At 37.7% G+C, this 12516-nt stretch overlaps 1 protein-coding gene across 2 annotated transcripts in view; it reads left to right on the top strand.

The window, feature by feature from the left end:
* Slik (Sterile20-like kinase) overlaps positions 1–12516 on the top strand; it is a 116848-nt gene that overhangs the window by 23062 nt on the left and 81270 nt on the right. For both annotated transcript variants that reach the window (XM_089643846.1, XM_089643845.1), the window contains exons 3-4: positions 4699–4868; positions 9322–9495. In XM_089643846.1, the coding sequence (XP_089499972.1) occupies positions 4713–4868; positions 9322–9495 (330 nt within the window). In that variant the 5' untranslated portion in view covers positions 4699–4712. The remainder of the gene's footprint in view (positions 1–4698; positions 4869–9321; positions 9496–12516) is intronic.

The following is a 12516-nucleotide window of genomic DNA, read 5'->3' as shown; positions in this document are numbered from 1 at the left end:
GCCGGAATTGGATGGTATTGATCTGGACAACGTTTACTTTCAACAAGACGGCGCTACGTGCCACACTAGCAACGAAACCATTGATCTTTTACGATTGAATATCAAAATAACACCTCTTATTGGAAAACCCTGTATTTTCAAAATATTAGCCGTCTTCTAAGGGCTAAGTAAAAAATTAATAATAATATTTTATTCCAGAATGTGGGGAGGTTAGTGCAATCCCACACGTCCCATATAGATATGGGATACATTCTAATATCTATTTTGCTTCACTGTCATAAAATGAAGCTCATTTAACATCTCTTATACGTGTGTAAATATTGTGTTTCAGCACAAACAGATTTTGATTAGAAGTTACACGCGAAAGGGCTACATGAATACAATGAGTCCGACAAAACGCTTTGATAATGGCAAACAAATACCTCAATGACATGGCTGAACTGCAAATAGCAACTTCTGGTAATGTGTTGTCCCAATGAAAGTCATCTTTTAAGATACCCATTGCTTTGCATGCTGCTTGATAGGTGTTAAAAGTAACTTTTTGGACAGTTTTGATGGGTCCATCACCCAGATATTGGGCCATATAGAACTTGAAGTAATATTCTCAAGTTCAATTCAATTCTGTTTATTCATTTCAAAAACATTACAAAATTGTTAATTTCAATTCTTTTTAAATATATTTTTGTAATAAGAATTCTTAAATTAATATTAACAGTGTGTATATGAATCCTATAATTTCTATACCCGCTATATCCGATTTTTTGACAAAATGATCTGAGTATGACATCTTGTTCACATTTTTGCGAGCAACAAGAGGAGCCTAAAATTGAGTTTCAAAACCCTCCTTATCACGACCAAAAACCATGTTAAAACTGCGAGTGAGAAACCAAATCCGCTATATCATACAGAAAGTTACTATCAAAACGCGCTATATCGGATTCAACCAATCACAAGCAGTTATTTTGCCAAAATACAATATGGCCGCCGCTCTGACGCCACGCTCGTGTGCCAAAATGATCTACGCGTGTGTTTCTAAACCCGCCATGTTGGCTCAGTTGACCTTCAAAAGCCTCTATATCACGAAGTGAGTATCAAAATCCGCTTTATCCATTTTATTTATCGAAATTACTTAATTATTGCCAGACATATATAGAAAAATAAATGCTTTTCGAAATTTTATTACTCCAATTCATTATATAAAATTTTTTAATGCAATTTTGTATGTACGCTAGAGATGTGACAGTTTTTTGCGGTTTTCTCCAAATCAATGAAAGTTGATATAGCGGGTATAGAAATTACACGACTCATATCAACTATACCAGTAATAATAGAGCTTGCCTTTCAAAGGAAGCTTCATTGATGCTAAAAATGTCCATATCCGAATTGATTGCTCTCCCCACAGGCATGACCATTGGCAAGTTAGTTCTGCAGGCCGGGAGATAAAATAGTCTATGTTGTCGGTGACGTAGATAACCATCGGGAACATAGAAATGAATGCTCTCCATGATGACCAAGTTTTCAAACCATCAACAGATCAGTCTAAGGAAATGTGTAGCAATGCGCACATCTCTCCTGACCCGTAGATAGTTCATTCCGAGCATACCCAGAGCCACGGGTAGTAGCCATACTCCCTCATGTAGAGAAATCTCAAGAATTTCTTCTGAACTCGCTCCAAGACGAGAGAATACTTTACCTGGTGTGGACTCCAAATCACCGACCCACTTTCAAGTCTACTCCTTACTAAAGAATTAAATAAAACTATAAGCACCCGGTTATCTCTAAAATTCCTTGCAGTTCGTAGAACAAAGCCCAGTCAAGTTAAAGCATTCTTCAAGCCACAAGTCTTCCCGTATACATGGAGAATTAGGATTTAACGTTCCGCAAGGGCCGTGGACCATGTGTTTTCTTACAATTACGTTTGTACATGGTTGGATTCATTTTTATTCGGTAATTCTGCTGTCTATTTGATCCAGTCTAATTTTATTCAGTGACCACATCAGCAGATGGACATGTGCCCCTAAATACCTGAAAAAAACCCTTGACTCTGTGCAGAAACGGGCGGTCCGTTTGATAGATTCCACAATCTTAACAAACGGACTGTAATCTTTAGAGCACAGGCGTCAGGTAGGTATGCTGTCCTTGTTCTATCGGTATTACAATGGAAGATGCTCTGAGGAACTAGCGTCATTGATCCCTTCGGCACCGGTGCGTAGTCGGGATACACGCCAAACGCGCGCCCAACATTTGTACACGGTTGACATTTGTCACATGAGAACGGGTCGCTTCTGCGATTCGTTCTTAAGTTCAACAGCTCGGCTGTGGAACGAACTGCCGGCCTCTGTGTTTCCTCCCTCCTACAACATGGGACTCTTCAAGACCCATGTTCACTCCTTCCTCTCCACAAAAAGACCCTCCACACAGCATCCCCAAAGATGACATAGGCCCTGAGGGAAATTATTTTATTCAGGGCCTCCTGTGTGGAGTTAATATAAAAAAAATAAAAAATTAAATGTGGTATAGTGTTCACGTGACATCTCGGTGGACCAAATATATGAGCCTCGTTTATGAAGAGTTTCTGTACTCACTATGAGACGATGTATGAATGTGAATGAGGCAAGGGGTGTGTGCCAAGACCGAGTTGTTAAGCCGTCTGTCCTCTCTGGTTAGGTAGTTTCTCTATTCACTATATCATATCTGTCTTTTGGAGTTAAATTGGTGTTGATATTTTCCTTGATTTCTGTCCAGTTCGGGTTACATGTTGCACTTACAAAGATCGGTATCACCGTGATGTCTGACATAAGTCATTGCGTCCTGCAATTTTTCATGCAAATATCGTGTTGTATATACATATTACGTTGTATATATACAGGATGCATCGGCAAGTACCCGACAAACTTTAACCAGCTATTCCTCAGCACATTTGGAGTAAAAAATGTTATGGACGCTTTGCTGTCCGGTAACATTTTTTTTCCATTAAAAACAAAAAATTAATAAAAAATCCACACTCCGTCACTGTCGTTTGCATTGTTTCTCGTGTTCAACAGCTGTTATTAGCAAGTGTGTCAAAAAGTGTCCTCGCTCTTTCGTACACACTAAATAATAATAGTTAAAAATGAGACGAATGGTGCCGTGCCATTTCGTTGTGATTGTAAAAGCGCGCCAACGTAGGTACGTACGTACATTATTCAACGAAACTCGAACAAAATATTGCCAGACGGGTTTTCAAACTTTGACAAAGGATAAAACATTGGTGACATGTGGTGAAAATATGAATAGTAAATTTTTTATTAAAAAAAAATGTTACCGGACAGCAAAGTGCCCATAACATTTTTTACTCCAAATGTGCTAAGGAATAGCTGGTTAAAGTTTGTCGGGTACGTGCCGATACACCCTGTATATAGTATTTGTGCGTGCGGCCGCCTGTTTGTTGCGAATGATTTATCAAATTGCGATATCTTCTAAGATATTAAAACAATTTTTATCTACGTTTTAAGCCAAATGTATCTAAAATGAGTAATTGCATAAGGATTAAAACTTTATCGGCCAAAGACGCTTCGTAAGTCTTTTAATGTTGTGCCTGATTTTAAATCTATAATATCTTTTAGGATATTCATTAAAATGAAATGCTTTAAAGGGAAATTTTGTTGTAAGTTAAATGCCCAACATAACTAACTATCACGCCGTTTCCCCGCAGGGGTAGGCAGAGAGGACGGACCGCCAAACAACTCGGTCACACCACACACTTCTTGCCTCTTTCACATTCATACATCGTCTCATATATACTCTTCTATTATTGTGACTCTTTACATGGCCCGACTCGAGTTTCTGATTCATGTCTTCCTTGGGCGTCACCGACTTCTGCTACCATTCGCATTTGCGTCATATATTCTCCTTACACTCCTTTCTAAGCTCAGGTGGTAACTAACATATTTAATTGGAAAAGGATTAATTTATTTGTTTTTACGCCCAAAAAGGCTTTTACATAAAAGTAGTACATGATGCAGTGTACATAGGAGAATATCTGTATTATACAGGAGATGCTGACAGTAAATAGATGAAATCCATTGTAAAGAAGGTACAAAATACACAATTGTAAAATTGTGATTACAAATATAATGAGAAAATATTAAGAAATAATTAAAAGAAAAACTAAATAAAGAAAAAATATTTGGTCAAAATAGTATCGCAAATTATCCATTATATATGTAAATGATTACTGTGGATTATCCTTGGGAGATATATATATACCGTCGCGGACTATTCTGTAGGCCTTTTTAAGATGTACAATTCCGTACTAGATTATTTTGATGTATCTCATAAGGTTTAGCCAGCGTAAGCAATGTAGTGCCCAAAAATATATATTTTACGACTTTATTACAAAACATGGACTTAACTCTACTTTCTATAAATATAATAAACATTCTGCAAGAAATTCTCTAAATTATAGTGATAACCGTATTGTAGTTTAGAAGAACTAATCGCATAAACAGACAGACGCGGATAGAGACTTTATTTTATATTGTTTCGATTTCGGTATCGTCTTTGATCCCCAACTAACATTCTCAGAGCACATATCCAACTTACTGCAACCTCCTGGAGTTTATCTTCAAAACACCTAAACAGATTAATAATTTATTAATTCAAACGCCCTGATTAATGTGAGAAGAGTTAATGGATTGTTTGTTTGTTTGTTTGCAGGCATCACCGGCACCATGTCGTTCTTCAACAACCTGAAGAAGGTGTTCCTGGGGGGCAGCGGGGGCCACGATGCCAAGAAGAAGCGGGTGTTCTCCAACATCCGCATGGACTGCAGTCCCGACCTCTATTGGGAGATGATCGGGGAACTCGGAGACGGAGCTTTCGGAAAGGTACAGAAGATCCTTATTTCACAACAAACTTAAACTTGATACATAGCAGATCATGGTGCCGTCCCTAGCTGTAGTTGTTTTCGTGATGCATGAATCGCTGATACTCTCCATGTATTCTCATATACAGGTATCTAAGGAACTTTTTTTTAATCTGTTCTAATTTCTCAATGTATTTTTGCTGGTTCGGGGTCCATACAGCTGAGGCGTATTCAATTTTAGACCTTATAATACAATAATACATAGCCATCATTGCTTCGAGATTAGAAAATTGCTTGCAACATCTTATTACATACCCTAGAAGCTTGTAGCATGATGATGTCAACTGCAATATATGGTCTGAAAACATAAGTTTGCGATCAAAGATAACCCCCTAGGTTCTCGATGGATTTTACTGGTGGCAATATATAGGGTCTGCCATCTAACGTTTTTTTTTTCAACTAGTGCTTATTTCGTGAATGGTAACACTTAGCTCATGTCTGATTTGACAGATAATTACTGTTATCCTTCCGCTGAAAGAATATGGTTGTGTATACGCTTGAACAACGCTGGGAAATATTGCGACATTACTTTGAAAATCATGGTAATGTTGCAGAATGTGTGCGAAAATTGCGTACGGATTTTGGAAGAAGAGAAGCACCGTCAGCTTCGTATGTTCGTTATGTTGTGAAAAAAGTGAAAGAAACTGGCATCCTCATCGATAAACCAAAGCGTGAAAAGCCAAAAACAGTGCGTACACCCGAGAATATTGCTGGTGTAAGTGTGCGTGAAGCGCCATCAACATCAATTCACCGTCGTTCTCAACAATTGAACATTTCGGAGACATCATTGAGACGAATTTTGCATAAAGACCTTGGTATGATGCCATACAAAGTCCAATTGGTTCAAGAGTTGAAGCCAACTGACCATCCAATGCGTTTTCGCTTCGCTGAGTGGGCCTGCGATCGACTTACAGAAGATGCCGATTTTGCCAAAAAAATCATCTTTTCCGATGAAGCTCATTTTGATCTTAGCATGTATGTAAATAAGCAAAATTGTCGCATTTGGGGCACAGAAAACCCGCACGCATACATTGAAAAGCCGATATACCCAAAACGAGTCACTGTTTGGTGCGGATTTTGGTCCAGAGGCATAATTGGGCCATTTTTCTTCGAAAATGAGCAAGGAGTGGCCGTTACAGTCAATGGCGATCGTTATTGGGCCATGTTGAACGAATTTTTGTTCACAAAAATTGAAGAGGAGGATATTGGCAACATTTGGCTTCAACAGGACGGCGTTACGTGCCACACAGCCGAAGCTACTCTCGATGTTTTGCGCCCATTTTCAAAAAAAAAAAAAATGTTATTTGGCGGACCCTTTATATATTTGAACAAAATAATCATGAAGCATTCTTCCTTCTTTTTAACCATTCTTCTGTAATGAACTCCCCAGGCCTCTGAAATATTCTGTCAGAAGGTCGGAGTGTTACCTCTTTGCAATAAAATCCAATTAAATGCTTCAAGAAAACCCTTGCACTTGATATCTCAATCATCATGCAGAATAATATGAACCCGCACCTTGAGGTTCTCACCTTATTTATTATCGTGTTATTCTCCAGTTAACGCCATCTATGTGTAGCCTAATAGACTAATATAGTGCTAACTACGGGTGAGCTCATACACTAATATAAAGGATGTTACAGTAAGGACACACCCTCTAACGACAATGCTTAGAGAAACAATCGATGAGTTCTATAAATGACACGTACTAGAGAAACGATCGATGGAGATTTCACTGTAGGCATCACAGACATAGGAATTAATAGACGAGAAGATAATGGCGAGGGGTAAAATCAACTGTTGAAGAACGAAGGGGGTTAAGCTGACTGTGATTCGTCAATAAATCAATCTGACAGTAAATAGGCATCTCGCATTATAATATCACCATTTACTTCTTAAAAGTAAAATCTGCTTTTGAATGAATAGACATTTTTACATGGGAGCGCAAATTACTCGCCACGTTATGAACTAATTTGCAAAGTCCAAATTCGGCAAAGTAAATTTCTTCTGTTTGCAGAGTCGTAGTTAGTTTCAGAGTATTTAGTTAAGACACTTTTACAAATGTCTCATAATTTACTTACCCCAGTAAACAACGATGAGCACACTTGAGAATCGCTACATTGTGATGTGATAGTATATGTTTCTAAAACTGATCCATATAATACGGTGTGAATAAGCTTAAAATAAAGTAAAATAATGCTTACTTATGGAATGTAATACGACAATTGGGTTTATTCTCTTTTTCACATGTATTTTTACAAGTTTTCATATCACAAGTCAACATTTTGCCGTGTTATTTCGTAAAATGAACCGATGATGCCTCGACCATAGTTCGCACAAGAATGATGACGTCACATTTTCAAATTTCACTTGAGGCCATACGCGAGCACAGCCGGCTCCAATGGAACTGGTATGGGGAGTGGGGATAATACGCTTTTAATCACTTAGGGCAGGTCTACTAATATTCATATGTCTATGGTAGGCATGTTTAAAATCAATGCGCAATGTGCATTATAAGGTGAATGAATGATATATATATATATATATATATATATGTTATGGTTAAGGTTTTCACGGGTGTAAGATGTAGAATAATGTTCTCGGTTTACCCGCGTAAAGTAGTCCTTAAAAGGACTTTTTAATTTCTGACGTTTCGGACAGATCGCACTGTCCATCTTCAGAGGCCTTATGTCCTGAATTTCGTCTCAAACTGAACGCTTTCGCGTGTCTGTTCGGTCCGGAAGTCAAGATACAAGTGGGTGCTTATCAATTCTTATGTCTAGGACGAAGTATGCGTGTTGATAGTGATTTGACGGTAGAGGGGGTGGGGGCGGGGTTGGCAATATCAAGCAGTATGTGTGTAGCGACCTGATTGGGTTGCTTTGAACTTGTTGGAGGTGTTTCTGAGAATTTTGGAAATGTCGGTTTTGGGTTATTTTGGTCAATTATAACTTTCTTGATAAGCACCCACTTGTATCTTGACTTCCGGACCGAACAGACACGCGAAAGCGTTCAGTTTGAGACGAAATTCAGGACATAAGGCCTCTGAAGATGGACAGTGCGATCTGTCCGAAACGTCAGAAATTAAAAAGTCCTTTTAAGGACTACTTTACGCGGGTAAACCGAGAACATTATTCTACATATATATATATGTATATACAATATACAAATGCGGACGACTAGAATTAGCTCTACATTGAACTTTGTGGCGGTACATACTAAAACTTCTTTTGGTCAAAGAAATTATTTATATCAGGCACCACTTATGTTTAATATTCTTCCAAATCATATCAAGTCTACCAATTCTCTAGTTAAATTCAAAAAGTTAATTAAGGTTTTTGTATTGACAGACGATTGTCTTAATATTTTTTCATCCTTTTCCTTTCTTCAATAATAAGATTTTATATAAGTCCCATTTGCTAAAAACTGAATGTCACCCTATCTGTCTTTATTATCTACTTTGCTTCTTCTTTTGAATAATGATTAATGATTAGTTATGGTTCAAATATTGTTACAATATACTGTCAAATTATCCATCTGGTAACACATCTAATACTTATTTTTTCTTTAATTTTGAAATATTTTGTGTTTGTATGTAGAATTACTTTATGTTTGTGATTACTCTTATGTTTGCTTCACTCAAATGTAAATTGTTAACCTCGATACAGGCTTTGTCCTAGTGAGGTTGATTTTTATGTGAAAAAAAAAGTGTTTTATGTATAGTGAGATGCAATAAATAAATAAAAATATGTATATATATATATACAGGGTGTATCGGCACTAACCCGACAAACTTTAACCAGCTATTCCTTAGCACATTTGGAGTAAAAAATGTTATGGGCACTTTGCTGTCCGGTAGCATTTTTTTTTCAATTAAAAACAAAAAAAAATAAAAATTTCCACACTCCATCACTGTCATTGGCATTGCTTTTCGTGTTCAACAGCTGTTATAAGCAAGTATGTCGAAAAGCGTCTTCGCTCTTTCGCACACACTAAATAATAATAGTTAAAAATGAGACGAATGGTGCCGTGCCATTTCGTTGTGATTGTAAAAGTGCGCCAATATAGGTACACACATGCATTATTCAATGGAATTCGAATAAAATATTGTCAGATGGGTTTTCAAACTTTGACAAAGGATAAAACATTGGTGACATGTGGTGAAAATATGAATAGTAAATTTTTTATTAAAAAAAAATGTTACCGGACAGCAAAGTGCACATAAGATTTTTTACTCCAAATGTGCTAAGGAATAGCTGGTTAAAGTTTGTCGGGTACGTGCCGATACACCCTGTATATAAACATCCGGAAGAAATGATAATTGCTTAGTTTAGAAGAGCTAAGCGCACAAACAGACAGATGCGGTTATTGAATTTATTTTGTACTATTTAGAGATGTAATATGTTCCGTGTCTGCAGGTGTACAAGGCACAGTACAAGAGTACCGGGAAGCTGGCCGCTGCCAAGATGTGTCTCCTCGAGGGGGAGGACGACCTGGCCGACTTCATGATAGAGATAGACATCCTCAGCGAGTGCAAGCATCCCAACGTGGTGGAGCTGCACGAGGCCTTCTTCATCGACCAGAAGTTATGGGTGAGTTTGTTACAACAGTTTGATAAGCAATAGACAGCTTACTCTAAGGTCAGCAGATCTAGATTTTTTTTTATTTTTTTTTTATATTAACTCCACACAGGAGGCCCTGAAGAAAATAATTTCCCTCAGGGCCTATGTCATCTTTGGGGATGCTGTGTGGAGGGTCTTTTTGTGGAGAGGAAAGAGTGAACATGGGTCTTGAAGAGTCCCATGTTGTAGGAGGGAGGAAACACAGAGGCCGGCAGTTCGTTCCACAGCCGAGCTGTTGAACTTAAGAACGAATCGTAGAAGCGACCCGTTCTCATGTGACAAATGTCAACCGTGTACAAATGTTGGGCGCGCGTTTGGCGTGTATCCCGACTACGCACCGGTGCCGAAGGGATCAATGACGCTAGTTCCTCAGAGCATCTTCCATTGTAATACCGATAGAATAAGGACAGCATACCTACCTGACGCCTGTGCTCTAAAGATTGCAGTCCGTTTGTTAAGATTGGGGAATCTATCAAACGGACCGCCCGTTTCTGCACAGAGTCAAGGGTTTTTTTCAGGTATTTTGGGGCTCCGGACCAGAGATGGCTGCCAAATTCGACAGTAGGGCACACTTGCGATTTGTACAGGGTCAGCAGTTGTGTACTATTAAAGTATCTGCGGGCTCTGTACAGTACACCCAGCTTCTGAGAGGCCAACTTTACTCTGGCTTCGATGGAGCCCCCGTACCTGAGCTGGTCACTTATAGTTACACCAAGCATATCAATGGAAGGTAATCGTAATTGGTAATCGTCTAATCGAACTTTCTAGGTCAAATCGAGCCGTTTACTATGATCATTCTTTTAGTGTAACAGGTCTGCTCATCTGGAATAGACTTCCCTCAGCTCTTACTAATCAACAGAATTTGAAATTTTAACTTCTTTTCAATATTTTATAATAAGCCATATTCTAACACTTCCAGTAATTGTTTGGTTTCGATTGCCTCCTTATTGTACCTTTTAAAATGTCTGCTCAGAAGATTCTCATTTCTGAGCATAAACTGCCTCCTGTTTCCTGCTGTTATTGTAATTCTAAGTTTTGTCATCACTTTGTATAAACAGCGTATTTAATGTTATTATATTAGGTCTGTATTGGGTAAGGCACACTGTAGGCATAATTTTAAGAACCACTAATACTGAATTACCATTTTTTAAGTTTGTTATACGAGTAGTAAAGCACACTTGAAGTGAAATGACACTAAACTGCGCTATATAAATGCCATGTTATTATTAATGCCATGTTATTAGCTGACGTTTACTCGGTGTTGCTGGAGGTTATCCTTAGGAAATAGACACATACCGTACTGTACTTTTCTGTAGACCTTTTTAAGATATACAATTCCGTAGTACATTATTTTGATGTATTTCATAAGGTTTAGCCAGCGTTTGCAATACAAGTGTCCGAAAATATTTTTTTACGACTTGATTACAAAACATCGACTTTTCTCTACTTTCTATAAATATAATATGCTTGTATTATATACATAAACCTTCCGAAAGAAATTCTCTAAATGATTGTGAACATCGTATCAAAATCCGCTGCGTAGTTTAGAAGAACTAAGCGCACAAACTAACAGTCGCTGTAAGCAACGTAAAAAGCAGAAAATGCTAAATAGATAACTTTGGCACCTCATAACTCGGAACAAGGTAAAGTGAAATTGAAGTTGTTAATATGTAGTTGGTCAATTGACCTCCTGAGTGTGAAGGTGTTTGAGGTCAATCAAGCGTGTGTCAAATGTCAACTCTCAATTGTTTAAAGACCTCTGCACATTTTTTCAATATTATCGCCGAGTCTAGATAATATTTTTATAAACATTTGAAATTGCTAAATCAACTTTTGTGATACTGCGTTAAAGAATTTTAAATTTTATAGATTAACCTTTCCCTTATTGTGCTAAAAAAAATCCACGCATTCCGGTGCTGTGTAGTCAATACACATCTCAAAATAAGCGATTTAATATCGGAAAAATATGAATATTCATAGCTAATCGCTTATGTTTATTATATTTTATATCAAAAGTGATAATAATTGTGATTTAATTGCTGAAAACATGAAAAACTATCGGCAGATGCTAAAAAAACGTGCGAGGGGTCCACATCTAACGACGGTCCGCGACCGACTGGCTGGCGGCTGGCACACAGCTATGTGGTCGTAGGTATCGATTGTCTAAATCAAAATACAACTGCGGACGTGTGGATTACTCATGTTCCCGCATAACGAACTAAAGCGGGACATCAATAGAGTGTCATTTCCTCGCACACTTTTCGCGTAGCATTGTCACACGGTTGATTGTATTGGTGTATTTGTTTCCGATTTTTAACAAAAATCTCTGTTTTTTAATTGAATTTGAAAACTATGTAAAATATTATTTTTTAATTCAGTGCATAAATGTATAACGGAGGAATACCACTCTAGTGTATAACGGAGGAATACCACATCCTCAGCGAGTGCAAGCATCCCATTATACATTTACCATTATCCGTTACATAGTTTTCAAATTCAATTAAAAAACAGAGATTTTTGTTAAAAATCGTAAAACAAATACACCAATACAATCAACCGTGTGACAATGCTACGCGAAAAGTGTGTGAGGAAATGACACTCTATTGATGTCCCGCTTTAGTTCGTTATGCGGGAACATGAGTAATCCACACGTCCGCAGTTGTATTTTGATTTAGACAATCGATACCTACGACCACATAGCTGTACGTGCCAGCCGCCAGCCAGTCGGTTGCGGACCGTCGTTAGATGTGGACTCCTCGCATGTTTTTTTAGCATCTGCCAATGGTTTTTTCATGTTTTCAGCAATTAAATTACAATTATTATCACTTTTGATATAAATCTGAACCCAGAATTTATTATATTTATAGAGTTATTAAAGTTATTAGAAGCAATGTGTAGTAAATACACACCACAGATAAGGAAAGGTTAAAGGAAATTGTATTTTGTAAATAACGCCATTTGATTTTACAAAACTGAATATGAACATATCGA

The sequence above is a fragment of the Hesperophylax consimilis genome, chromosome 20 (assembly GCF_061612785.1).
Source record: "Hesperophylax consimilis isolate HC1 chromosome 20, BYU_Hcon_1.0, whole genome shotgun sequence".
Lineage (NCBI taxonomy): Eukaryota > Metazoa > Arthropoda > Insecta > Trichoptera > Limnephilidae > Hesperophylax > Hesperophylax consimilis.
Note: the sequence above shows the minus strand (reverse complement) of the source record. Positions and strands in the feature narration are given on the sequence as shown.